General features: G+C 46.4%; 1 protein-coding gene across 3 annotated transcripts in view; it reads left to right on the top strand.

Annotated features, from left to right (window-relative positions):
• The window catches only part of SAE1 (SUMO1 activating enzyme subunit 1), a 61,929-nt gene that overhangs the window by 8,116 nt on the left and 39,593 nt on the right, over positions 1-14,220 (top strand). For all 3 annotated transcript variants that reach the window (XM_044930784.1, XM_025269388.2, XM_025269387.2), the window contains exons 2-4: positions 5,076-5,187; positions 10,398-10,571; positions 12,816-12,958. In XM_044930784.1, the coding sequence (XP_044786719.1) occupies positions 5,076-5,187; positions 10,398-10,571; positions 12,816-12,958 (429 nt within the window). The remainder of the gene's footprint in view (positions 1-5,075; positions 5,188-10,397; positions 10,572-12,815; positions 12,959-14,220) is intronic.

The raw sequence follows: 14,220 nt of genomic DNA on the forward strand, positions 1-14,220 counted from the left end.
GGACAATGCAGATAATGGAGTGGAGTTTATTACTCCGGCGGGCCCAAGGCAGAGTCTCCTCTTAGCCAAGGACCCCGACCAGTTTTAGTGAAAACCTTATATACCCTAAGTGTACATGCCCAAAGCCACCCCCAAATTCCCTGAAACTAGTCTGAACAAAGGAAAAGAAAGATACAATCAAAGTTAACCCATGATTCATATGCCTTAAGCCTAGGTAGGTAACAGTAGATAATTATCAATAGGCCTGTGGTCATACTCCAATAAGCATAATAGAATTTATGATTCTGTTTGGTTGCGCAGATAATTAGGGTATTCTTTTAGGAGACGGAGAGTCTAGATACAAGCCCTGGGGTTCTTCCATCCCAGGGGTCTGGTTTTCCAGTTGGTATGTCGTTTCCATAGATACTGGGCATAAAGCTCAAAGTCCACAGTCCAGCCCAAGATGGAGTCCTGCTTTCAAGATGGAGCCTGTTCTGTTTCCTCCTTCAATAATACTACCAACCTTGCAGAGTTAATACACATAAGTTGCTTAGAACACGGCTTGGCATTCAAACACTGTGTTTTTTGGGTGGTTTTTTTGGCTGTGCCGTGGCGAGGCATGTGGGATCTTAGTTCTCTGACCAGGGCAAACCTATGCATGCCCCCTGCATTGGAAGTGTGGATTCTTAAGCACTGAACTGCCAGGGAAGTCCCTCAGTAACTGTTTCCTAAGTGTTAACTACTGTTATTTCATTCTGTTTTATGACTGCCTCACAGGGCTTCCCTGGTAGCTCAGCTGGTAAATCCGCCTGCAATGCGGAAGACCCCAGTTCAATTCCTGGGTCGAGAAGATCCTCTGGAGAAGGAATAGGCTATCCACTCCAGTATTCTTGGGCCTCCGTGGTGGCTCAGATGGTAGAGAATCCGCCTGCATCCGCCTGCAATGTGGGAGACTTGGGTTCGATCCCTGGGTTGGGAAGATCCTCTGGAGAAGAGAATGGCTACCCACTCCAGTATTCTGGCCTGGAGAATTCCATGGATAGAGGAGCCTGGCGGGCTACAGTCCATGGACTCGCAAAGAGCTGGACGTGACTGAATGACTTTCACGTTGATTTTCCTAGCAGGTGCACACCAGGGCGCCGTGGCCTCTGAGCCCACCATCCCAGTCACTCCGCCTTGTTGTTGCCCTTCTCTGCTGCTGGTTCTGTCAGTTACTTTTAGCTGTGTAACCACTGTGTAAGCTGGTTCACTTCTTAGTCCCTGTTTTCTCAGCTTCAGAGTAGGGATAGCAAGGCACCAGCTCATGAGATCCTCATGGGGGTTAAATGACATCATACACGTGAAGAGTTTACAACAGTGGTGGGCGGGTAGTGTGAGTGTTCACTGACTGTTAACTATTCTTTGTTGTTTTTTTTATTTTTTTGCTATCTACCAGGTTTATGTAATTCTGCTGGGATTTCTTTTGCTGTATCTGTAACAGCTACTGGATTAACAGTGTAATATATTTCCAAGCACAGTCATAGACGCTAGAGATACTGTGGTTTCTGAAGCTCGCTTACACTCTAATGGAGGAATGAGCAGTGAACACATGAACAAATAGCATAACTCCAGATGTGGACCTGTTTTGGATGAGGTGGCCAGTATGGACCTCTCTTAAGATGGAAACAGTTGAGCTGAGACCTGAAGAACAGGTCATGTTGGAGGTAGGGGAAGAAGCAGAGAGAACAGCTAATGCCAGAATCCGGCAGCGGGAGCCGACGTGGCGGCGCTTTCTAGGATCAAGGACGGCCAGCCGGGCTGTAGGCGATTACCAAGGGCAAGAGTAGGATGAGATGGCAGGGCTGACGGTACCAAGCTTGCCTGGGAACCGTTGAAGGGACTGAGAGGGGAGTGGCATGATCTGGTGTCGGAGCTCTCTCTTCCTGAGGTGGGGACAGCGGCTTGTAGGGGGCAGGGATGGGAGCAGGGAGGCTGGGTATCAGGGTGTTGCGGTTTTACAGGTGAGAAACGGAGGCCAGGGTAGGGTGGTGGCCGTGGAGTGGTGGCCCATGCTGCCGCGAACATCAGTGTGCCTGGTTTTGGCCCACCTCAGTATTTCTGTAGGCTTGATTCCCAGAAGGCAATTCCTGCCTTAGAGTGAGTAATGAGAGTGGACGTTCTTTAAGTGCTGACTATGTGCCAGGTACTATTTTAAGTGCTTTTCATCTAATTGAGCCAGAAATAAGCAGTCCTCTCAGGGCCCTAGAATGGTTAAGGATTAAAAACATACCGTGATATTCCATGTTGTTGGCAGTTGAATAAAAAACCTCCTGAGCAGTCAGAGTCCGAGGAGCTCTGTAGGATGGAGGGATCCTGGAGAGGCCGTGGGCTCCATGGGATTTCTGTCAGAGGTGTTTATATGGAGCAGGCGCTTGAAGACTTCAGAGAGAACACTGAGTCGGTTATGATAAGGACTTCTTGAGGAAATGGTGTCTGAGTCGGGGTTTGAAGTCTGCAGGAGAGGCTAGTCGAGGCCAAGGGAGGAAGACAAGGGTGCGCGTGTCAGCCGGGTGCAGTGCTGCGATTTAAAGTCTGCAGGTGGGGAACTGAAGGTGTGTTGGAAGGAAGCTGGTAGTAGTGGAAGATAAGGTGGCGGAAATGGAAGAGAGCCAAGACTGAATGGATTTAAACGTCAGCTTAAATTTTGTTTCTCTGTCAGATTTTTTTTTTTTAATCAGAATCAAATTGATCGCTGAGCCCTTTTGTAATTAAGGCAGTGGAGATTGAAGAGATGTTCAGGTAACTTTTATTCAGCATCTGGTAGTTGGCTGGGCCTACTACATTAGGTGGTTTTGCACACATTTGACCAGGTCTTCGAGGAGAGTTAATGACATAAAGTAAGAATGGGTATCTCCATTTTACAGATGAATGGAATGAGGTTCAGAGAGATGGCTCAGTTTGCCTGGGTCACCAGTTAGGAAGTGGCAGAGCCAGAATTCAAACCCAAGTCTTCACTCCTGAAGGGCGTTAGTGCTGGGCCCTGCCTGTTGCCAAAGGAACGGCAAGGAGAACAGAGCCTGAGAAGTTAGTGGGTTTGGGGGCATCAGTTTCTCAGAAGCAAGCGGGGCTGGTCTAGCTATATCCTTGGGGTAATGGAGCAGCCAAACCAGAAAAGACCATCACTCAGACTAAGAGGGACCATGAAACCTGGAATTCCAGGCACAGCAGTGTCGGGGCCAGGTGAAGGGAGATGAAGAATAGTGACAGCAGAGACCTGGGAGGTACCGCTGAATGCATGGCTGCTCAGCCTGTCTGATGTAAAAAGTTTGATCTGTGCACAATATCTCTTTGGAAACATTGCTTGTTTATTATCTGTGCTGTTTCTGGAGGGATCAGAGTGCCTCTGGAAAGACGCATAGCCTCTATCCTCCTTCCCGCTGCTGGTGTGATGCTGTCAACCTGTAATAAGAGACCCCCCTCATTGCTAGCATCTCTGTTATTTATCTTGCTTGTATGTCATAAGTCCTTTGCCCAGTTACTCTGGTTAAGTGGAATTGTCGCACGAAAGGCTCCTCTCTGCTAGGGGGTGGTTGGCAGTGGCAGGGCAGTGTAGAAGAACAGTAGTGAACAAGCTGGAACCAGACATATGTCTCTGAGGGAAATATTGTCAGTGTTCTTTCCCTCCCTCTGATTTTACCCTTTGAGCATACCGCTGAAGGAAATCCCAAATCTGCTAGCATCAAGAATCAGTGCAGGACTTGATTTTATCAGCCCTCATTCCCATTCAAGATTTCTAGCCTGATGACATGCAAGTGTCCATAATTATTAGAACCATTTTTGGAAAAGAGTTTCTGCATGTTCTCCCTATAGTGGTACTATATGAGAATGGACTCATTTCCTAAATTAGGAGCAGACTCATTGGCCAGCAGACCCTGAATTTGTGTGTGACTGTTCTTAGTTCTTACTCATCCTTGTCAGTGTGAATAATCATAGATTTTCTGCAGAAATATTAATGGGTTTGATTACAAGGTGCTAAGACCTGTAAGACCCTGATGGGGTTTTTCATGATGCAAACTCTTCATTTCCTGTTTCCAACTGGAAAAATTCTGATTCTGAAACACTTTTGGTTCAGGAATTTCACATAAGGGATTGTGGACCTCTGCTGCTTTCTGCTGACCTCACAGTTAAGTCCAGACTTCCTGGGATATAGCCCAGCCTCTGATTACTTTCTTTTTAAGCTTCCTCTTCTGTCACCCTACAGACTTAGAATGATATAAACACTCCCCAGATGTCCCCTCTTTCATGCCATCTTGTGTGTGATAGCTTAAATAGTGCCCCTTCTCTTCTGCTGTCACACTAGTCCAAGCCATCGTCCTCTCTCAACTCGGACACTCTTCTAACTGCGCCCCCACCCCCACCCCCCCGGCCCCACTCCATGACTTTCCATCTTGTTTAAAGTCCAGCGTCCTGACGGTGCCTTTGTAAGAGCCTTCATGGTGTGGGCCCTGCTTCTCTCTGCAGCCTCATCCGTCATTCTTCCTTTGCTGTCTGCTCTTCAGCCGCTCTCTCTGCCTTCCTGTTCCTGGAACATGCCGCGCACCCCTCTGCTTCAGGGCTCTCGGACTTGGCTGTTTTCTTACCTGGCACGTTCTTCTCTCAAATACTACCTGTGTGCTTGTCCTTCATTTCATTTTAATTTTTGCTCAGCACCTCTGTGGAATGGCCTTCACGATCAGGCTGACAAAAGTAGCATCGTCCATCACTGATCCACGTCACGCTTGATTTTCGTCACTTTTGGACATGTTATGTGTCTCTCTTTGTCTGTCTCTACAAAATACAAGCTCTGAGAGGGCAGGGATTGTGTCTGTTTTTTCACTGCTGAATTTCCACACTTTAGAGGGGTGCCTGGCATTGTAGGTGCTCCATAAACAGTTGTTGAATGAGTTGTTCTCTGTAGGATAGAGTGGAGCCTGTCTCTTTTCCAAGATCTGAGGTCTTGGTGCTTAAGTGCATTCAGTGAAAACCAAGGTTACTTCCCTTTGTCTTGTTTTGTTCTTCAGTGATTCATGGTACTTCCACTGTTCTCTCTCATCCTGTTAACAATGTCTGCCTTGTAGGCTTCGGGCCTCCCAGGTGCTTCTTGTCGGCATGAAGGGACTCGGGGCTGAAATCGCCAAGAATCTCATCCTGGCTGGAGTGAAAGGACTGACCATGCTGGATCACGAGCAGGTGAGATGCGCTGTCGCCGGATCACTGTCCTTCACGGTCTCCACCCCTCAGTATAAACACATGGAGATGGCGTGTGTTCCTGCTTGCCCCTTCGGGGCTGTGAAAGAGGAGGGCTGGCATTAGTGACACTGTAGCCATGGAGACTGACAGTGCCAACGCCGGATTTGAATTCACTGCCACCATATCTTACGTGGTCTGCCAGTGGAGACTCCCATCCCCTCACTGAGCTTGCTTGTCTGTAAGGTGGAGTAACCATCTCCCTTGAAGGGTGATTGGCACGATAGTGCCCCCTAGTGGCAGGAACACCTCACCCAGAAGAAGAATTTGTGACAGAGGAGCCTGGTGGGCTACAGACCATGGGGTCGCTGAGAGTTGGACACGACTGAGCGACTTCACTTTGACTTTTCACTTTCATGCATTGGAGAAGGAAATGGTAACCCACTCCAGTGTTCTTGCCTGGAGAATCCCAGGGACGGGGGAGCCTGGTGGGCTGCCGTCTATGGGGTCGCACAGAGTCGGACACAACTGAAGCGACTTAGCAGCAGCAGCAGCAACAAAGAGGGTAGTAGCGAAGGAGAGGGAAGCCTGGCATGCTGCAGTCCCCTGGGGTCGCAGAGAGTTGGACACGTCTGAGCAACTGAACAGCAAGAGAGGGTAAGAGTGGAGACCCAGGGAAGGATGGTTCCAAAACTTGGAGGTCCTTGGTGTGGAAAAACAAAACAACAGTGGGCCGATAGCATCTTCATTTGGTTGTGTGATCTGAGCATGGGGAACCAGGAGAGAACGCTGAGGGCGAGTGGCCTGCTTCTGCCTCCGCCTCAGCCTGGGGACGAACGCCACTCAGTGTTGGAGCCACCCCTTAGATCTGCAGTGCGAGCGCTGGTGGCGCTTTCTGCTTGGCTTCCGCTGCAAGGCCCAGCTCCTCTGACTTGTTTTCAAAAGCCTAACACGTGGTTCTCAGTCCCATCTGTGCTGTAGAATATTCGGGTAGTTATTTAAGAATAAAAGTTCCCCAGGTGAGTCTAAAAGTCAGGGAGGGTTGAGAAGCACTGCCTTCGTGTAACCTGGTCCCAGTCAGCTTACCCAGCCTGATGCCCATCTCATAAATTTCGTAGTTCACGAGCACTCCTCAGTAGTTCTGCCTTTTACAGTTTGCTTGAGCTTTTGTCCCTGACTACAGACATCTGTGGGAAATTCTGAAAGAGATGGGAATACCAGACCACATGACCTGCCTCTTGAGAAATCTGTATGCAGGTCAGGAAGCAACAGTTAGAACTGGACATGGAACAACAGACTGGTTCCAAATAGGAAAAGGAATACGTCAAGGCTGTATATTGTCACCCTGCTTATTTAACTTACGTGCAGAGTACATCATGAGAAACGCTGGACTGGAAGAAACACAAGCTGGAATCAAGATTGCCGGGAGAAATATCAATAACCTCAGATATGCAGATGACACCACCCTTATGGCAGAAAGTGAAGAGGAACTAAAAAGCCTCTTGATGAAAGTGAAAGTGGAGAGTGAAAAGTTGGCTTAAAGCTCAACATTCAGAACACGAAGATCATGGCATCCGGTCCCATCACTTCATGGGAAATAGAAGGGGAAACAGTGGAAACACTGTCAGACTTTATTTTTCTGGGCTCCAAAATCACTGCAGATGGTGACTGCAGCCATGAAATTAAAAGACACTTACTCCTTGGAAGGAAAGTTATGTCTAACCTAGATAGCATATTGAAAAGCAGAGACATTACTTTGCCAACAAAGGTCCATCTAGTCAAGGCTATGGTTTTTCCTGTGGTCATGTATGGATGTGAGAGTTGGACTGTGAAGAAGGCTGAGCACTGAAGAATTGATGCTTTTGAACTGTGGTGTTGGAGAAGACTCGTGAGAGTCCCTTGGACTGCAAGGAGATCCAACCAGTCCATTCTGAAGGAGATCAGCCCTGGGATTTCTTTGGAGGGAATGATGCTGAAGCTGAAACTCCAGTACTTTGGCCACCTCATGCGAAGAGTTGACTCATTGGAAAAGACTCTGATGCTGGGAGGGATTGGGGGCAGGAGGAGAAGGGGACGCCAGAGGATGAGATGGCTGGATGGCATCACTGACTCGATGGACGTGAGTCTGGGTGAACTCCGGGAGTTGATTTTGGACAGGGAGGCCTGGAGTGCTGCGATTCATGGGGTCGCAAAGAGTCGGACACGACTGAATGACTGAACTGAACTGAACCGAACAGACATCCCAGGGAGACAGTGCTGCATGATGCAAAAACTTTGGAATCATGCAGACTTGGGCTCAAGTCCCACCTTCTGAAGCTGGGCAAGGGCATTAACCTCCCAGAGACTTAGTTTATACATCTATAAAATGAAAATATTCATTCCCGCCCCTTAGAGTTCTTCATTTCAGTTACATCAGCAAGCATCCAAGAACACCTGCTGGCTGCCTTGGAGTACTCTAGGTGGGGCAATAGAAAAGTCCACAAGAGGGACTTCCCTGGTGGTCTGGTGGTTAAGACTCTGGGTGCAGGTTCCAGCCCTGGTTTGGGAACTAAGATCCCACATGCCATGTGGTGCAGGGAGGTAGGGGGAAGGGAGGGATGCACAAGATTTGTTTCCCATTCTCAGTTTTTTCCAGAAACCAGAGAAGGCTCCCTGACTCAGGTTGTGTCAGGGAGACATGAAAGGATTCCCAGAGTGCTAAACTCAGTCTTAAAAAACAAGTAGAGATTTTTCAAGGTTAGAGGGGCTGTGTTTTAGGCAGGGGACATTAGCACATTTCTACCATTAGCATGGTAGAAATAAAAAATAACAAGCAGTTTGGTATTTGTAGAGTGTGAAGCCCAAGGGATGGGGGTGAGGGTGCAGATTGCAGGTGAGGGCCAAGTCACGAAGGGCCTGCGGGTAAACTCCGCTATGAGCCTTTCCTTACTTCTCTCGGTGGCGCGGAGTCATTGAAGAGTTCCAGATGGGCAAGGCGGGCCTGAGCTTTGGGCCTTGTGTAGATCACTGATATCGTGTAGACTGTGGATGGCACAAGGCATGGGACAGAAGACTACTTAGAAGGCTGCCTTAGTAGTTTAGGAGAGTTGGAAAGAGTGAGGAATGGCAGTGATGATAGAGATGGCGAGAAGCACCCAGAGGTGAGAGGTGCTTAGGTGGTAGGGGCGGATGGATTCTGTATGGGGAAGCAAGGAGTAACCACAGCCGCTGCCGTGGACTGGAGGTGCTGGACACTGTGCTTAGGGCGGTAGGTGTAGTGTATCGTTTAGTCCTCAAAACAACTCTGAGATGCAGGGATTATCATCCCTATTTTACACATAAGAAAACAGAAGGAAAGGAGGTGAAGCATGGCCCACCCAAGGTCTCAGTAGTTAGTGGGAACACCAGAACCCAGGCCTCGACTCCTGGCAGAGCCCGCCTGCTTAGTCCTGTCACCTGGTGGCTGCTGTCAAGGAAATGTCGAAGATACGAAGACCAGGTTTCTGGCTCTGGTGACTGAATGCGTGACTGGTGGGCTCATCAACAAAGACAACAAATGTAGGAATCACATATGATTGGCCCCTGGGATCTACAGCAGGAAATATCCAATGGACAGTTTAACATAAGACTCAAATGGATCAGGACATCTGTATCAGTAAAAGCAATTTGAGAAACAGCAGTAGACTTTGGTAGATACTAAAAGGTATGGAGTTGGTTTATGGAGCTACATAGAGTGAAAATATGAGTGATTCTGAATGGAATCCTGAAGACAGCTGCACTGAAGAGGGCCCATATAGAGACTGGGGTGTCCGGTGAGGGAGAAGGAGAGCTGGGAGCTGAGAGGCCAAGGAGCAAGGCCCAGATGACCCAGGTAAGCCGGGCAGAGTGTTGAGTAAGTGCATTGCTTCTAGTAAGGTCGTCATTTTCAGGCTTCTCTGTCCATGGGATTCTCCAGGCAAGAATCCTGGAGTGGGTTACCATTTTCTTCTCCAGGGGATCTTCCCGACCTAGAGATTGAACCCGGGTCTCCTGCATTGGAGGCAGACGCTTTAATCTCTGAGCCACCAGGGAAGCCCCATTTTACATGGGATTTCTTCATATTTGCTCAAAATCACACATTTAAGTCCTTGAGCCGGGATTTGAATCACAGATTTGAATCCAAGCTGAATTATTCCAGAAACCGCTATGATGTACAATCTCTCTGTGTTGTGAGATCCCAGGTGGGTCACAGGTACTGTTAGATGGCTGGCCTGAAGCGGGAGGAAGACCAGCGCTGTGTGCTTGGAGGAAGGCTCGTAGGGACAGTGTGTGCTGTGCATAGTTGGCAGGAGAGCAGGATCTCCTCTACTGAGCCCAGTCTTGGTGAAGGTGGTGAGGTCATCCATGGAGATGAATGATTAAATTAGACGTTTGATGTGTGAAGAAATGCATTTTGAACAGTGGAATCTAATCCTACTTGTGGCTATCAGGGGATTATATTATCTGTCTTTGAGGCTCTCTTCTGGTGATGTCCAGCCTTCCGAGTGAAATTATCCCTCTGCTCCAGCCTCTGCTCATCTCACCTCCTTTCTGAGTTTTAATTGAATTTAAGAGATCGTTTCCAGCGTTCTTAATTGTGTCTGATTTTTGCATTCGGTTGATTTGAAACCACTTGTAGGCAGGGACTGCATCTTTTAAGCTACTTAATGTTTTTCTATGAATGCTTCAAGTTGGGCACATGGTAGGTATTTTTGGTCAATTCTTAGCGCTCATAATTATGTAATTTTGTTGGCAGTTAAAAATTAAGAAAGCATGGACTTTTTTGTTTAGAGTGAATTTTCATTATAAACACAAGGGGGTGCTCTTTAACCATCAGTGCCCAGTTTAAAAAAGAAAAAAAGTTAAATGTCTGTTTTAAAGCCTCCGGAGGAAAGAGTATAGGGAATCTGCGTTGGACAGATTTCTATAGAAACAGTCGTAATACAATTAGATGGTAGATATTTTAGTTACTCTTTAAAATGGAAAAGTTCAGGGGAACTTCCCTGGCTGTCCAGTAGTTATGACTTTGCTTTCCAATGCAGGGAGTTCAGTCCTTGGTCCAGACACTAAGACCCCACATACTCTTAGCCAAAAAACCAAAACATAAAACAAGCCACGCTGTAACAAATTCATTAAGGAATTAAAAAAATAAAATGGAAAAGTTCATTTGTTATTTCCTGCCAAGTTCAAATATTCAAAAAAAAATTCCTTCCCAGGTATCTCCAGAAGACCCTGGAGCCCAGTTCCTGATCCGTACTGGGTCTGTTGGCCGCAACAGGGCTGAAGCCTCTTTGGAGCGAGCACAGAATCTCAACCCCATGGTGGATGTGAAGGTGGACACTGAGAATATAGAAAAGAAACCCGAGTCATTCTTCACCCAATTTGATGCTGTAAGTTTCATAGAGAATGTAAAATCTACTGTAGGAATTAAGCACTATTTGTATGTATATTAGGTCCCCTGGGGTATTAGACTCTCAAATCTGAGCTTTTTCCCAATATAGTTTGTAGGCTGTTCTGTTCTTCGCTTTTACTATTGGGTGGGCCAAAAAGTTGCTTCGGGTTTTTCTCTACTATCTTAAGGAGAAACCCGAACCAGGTTCTTGGGCAACCCAAGCTGTTGCCCTAGTTGGGTGCAGTCTTATATTACCTCAGTGCGTATATGCCTCATTAGTGTGTGGCCTTAGTTTACTGAGGGTGTGGGGTAGGCAGACCCAGGCTGTTGAATCTGCTTTAGCTGCTCGTGAGTTGCTGCCTTTTGGTTTCTTCTTTAGGCATATTTCCCCCAAGACCAGCTTTCATCATTGGTGTTTTGTCTTCCTTCCAGAATCTTCGCACACAGCTTTAATACATTTCACTGCAAATGTTTTCTTCCAAAAACTTAACAAGTTGGTGATTAATTTCTGTAGCAGAGTCATTTTTTTGTTAGAAATATCGAACTCCAGTCTGTGTTTTGTCTTTTGAAAGAGCACACCTGATCTTGGTCTGTCTGTATCTCTCTCCTCCACACAGCCGCTTTGACCATGTTGCCATGGACAACTAGACAGAACCACTGCAGTCATAAGCCAAATGAAGCATATCTGACCTCACTTGATTTTACTGCCAAATCTCTGCAGAGGTGAAAGGATAAGTGAAATTCTGCTTCAGTGTCTACACGACCTTTCAGACATGGTTCCCTCCGCCCTGGAAAAGCTTAGTAAATGTTGGATAACCATGTAATAGTCAGAGATAATCTGCTTGGTTTTTCAATGAAAGACCCATTACATGAGAGGTTAGGATTTGAGTTTGGTTTCCATGCCGTTGTATCTCATATGTGCATGTATTCAAATGTGGGCTTCAAAGGACAGTTCATCTGTGCGTTTTGTCCCTTTAAGATTTTTTTCACTCTGTTTTGTAAGTCCAGGTATTGGAACATCTTCCATTTGGACATAAGTCATCCTTCATTTCTTTATCCATAGCAACCACATTTGGTTTCTCTAGGTGTCCTTGAACTTCTAGCCACTAAAGCTTTGTTAGAACCGAAACAAGGGGTTGTTGCTTGTATTAATCTAAGGCATGTTCACAGGGCCAGTGTGACTTCTTTGAGCTGTGTTTGACTGGCCCTCATAGGTTTTCACACTCGCTTTTGACTGCAGAGCTCCGTTGAGACAGTGTGCATGTTCAGCCGCACCTGTCTTGTCTTTTAGATTTGGTTTCTCCCCAGGTGGCTGCGTCTTTTGAATGGCAGTGGAGACACACGTTTCTCCGAAGCAATATGTCAGTGTTCAGGCTCCCAGGCAGCAGCAAAGAGGTTTATCAAGTGAAAACATCCTTTGGTAATTTCTTCTCCAACTTTCTCTGTTCAGAAGAAAACATGTACGATTTAGAAGTTGTCTTCCTGCTCCTGATCACAAAACTTTTCCTGAAAAGATGGTGTCCTGTGCAGTAAAACTTAGCCGTTTCCAATACCTCAACTTACTGGAACACGACCTGGAGGCCTCAGAGCAACATTGATGATTCCCCTGAGTGAATCACCAGCTCATTGTCTTAACTCTGAATGGGAGGTCACTTGGGCTATAACCTTTTCTTTTGTCCTTAAATTCAGATTAAGTTTCACATCGAAAACTGTGGAAAAATAATCTCAATGGGACTTGTTTACCTTCTTTATCATCACACATCAGTCAAAAGAAGTGGGGGGATAATGCCCTTGTATTTAAACATGACCTTTGGGTAAATTTTAAAAACTGGTTTTGTTTGTTGCTGTAGCTTAATCAGACTTTAATAGGTTTAATGATTTAGAAATAACTTACTCTGAGTTATATTACTGTCTTTTCATGAAAACTGTGAAATGTGGTTTATGTATGTTCATGGTTTAGGGGAAACAAATTCATTGAGTGCCTGTTACTTAATAGCTCAATGTGTTTCATTTTGGTCGCGGAAGGTGAAATGACAGTCTCGATGATTTACATTTTCTGCACACTGAAACCTGCAACTGTTCTTTTGTCTTCTAACCTGAGGATCCAAAGAACCTGTTGTACCAGTTTGAAACTGGCTTTAGACATGCCCAGAGAGACTGTTCATTACGGTTTATTTAGACATCTGGGCGGTGAGTCATGGTCTGCGTAACTCACATGCAGCCACTTTCTTTTCTTCTGCAGGTATGTCTGACTTGCTGCTCCAGGGACGTCATAGTGAAAGTTGACCAGATCTGTCACAAAAATAGCATCAAGTTCTTTACAGGAGATGTTTTTGGCTACCATGGATACACATTTGCCAATCTTGGAGAGCATGAATTTGTAGAGTAAGTTGAGGGAAAGAAGGAGAGAACATAGCATTTTAAAATGTACTTTTATTCACGGGTAGGAAATGACTGAAATGGTTAGATAGCATCACCGACTCAATGGACATGAATTTGAGCAAACTCTGGGAGATGGTGAAGGACAGGGAAGCCTGGTGTGCTGCAGTCCATGGGATTGAAAAGAGTTGGGCATGACTTAGCGATTGAATAGCACAACAGCAACAGGAAATGATCCGTTAAAGCAAAGTATTTTACTTTAGGACTTAGAACTTTGGGAAATCAGTTAACAGCTTATTGACTACATAGATTGTGTGTTCAGAATTGTAGGAGGTGTGGCTCCTGCCTTCCAAATTGATGGTCTCCTCTAGAGCAGGGGTCCCCAACTCCCAGACCCCCGACTAGTACCAGTCTTTGACCTGTTAGGAACCAGGCCGTGCAGCAGGAGGTGGGCAGAGCTTCACTGCCTGCTCCCCATCACTTGCATTACCACTTGAACCATCCCCCACCCTGACCATGGAAAGATTGTCTCCACGGAACTGGCGGTGCCCCCCCAACCCCACACCGTGCCAAAAAGGTTGGAAACAGTTGCTCTAGATCATGAGACAGGCATTTCTAAGATGATCAAAGCACACCACATGGGTGTCTGATCAGTCTGGATCAGACTGATTTTGCTTTCTGTTTAGGGACCACTTGATTAGATTGTATACATTTGTTCCCCAGCTTGGGCTTGTGTGTGTTTAGGTTTGAGAGCTAATAAACTGAGTACTAATTAGTTAGATGGGCAACTCTGGAGGCACTCTTAGCCAGAGTCTACCTTGGAACATCTCTAGGGTCCAGAGGCAGCTCTGGTGGAACAAACAGACCTCTTCTTGCACCTTGAGGTTGCAGATCCTGATAAGTCTCACATGATGAGACCTACCATATTTTGAACTTAACAGCTTCTAGATGAAAGATGGTGATGATACTATTCTTGTAAGATGACAAGAGTTGGTTTGGGGGCTGTTACTTTTGACCACCGCCTTGCCGATGAGAGATAAAGAGAAACCCTGTGTGGTAGTGAAGCCCCCACCAGGAGTCAAGACAGGAACTGCTTTCTTTCATTGAACTTCTCAGGGGAGCCCCTGAACTCTCTTCAGTTTGCAGGTTTCTTGCCTGTGAAGTCAAGATGGGGGAAGGATAGACATGTTCAGAATCTCTTGTAACTCTAATGTGTGATGGCTTTAAGGAAATCTAGTCTTTGAGCATGTTCTAAATGGATAAAGAAG

Source organism: Bubalus bubalis, chromosome 18 (genome assembly GCF_019923935.1).
Source record: "Bubalus bubalis isolate 160015118507 breed Murrah chromosome 18, NDDB_SH_1, whole genome shotgun sequence".
Classification (NCBI taxonomy): Eukaryota; Metazoa; Chordata; class Mammalia; order Artiodactyla; family Bovidae; genus Bubalus; species Bubalus bubalis.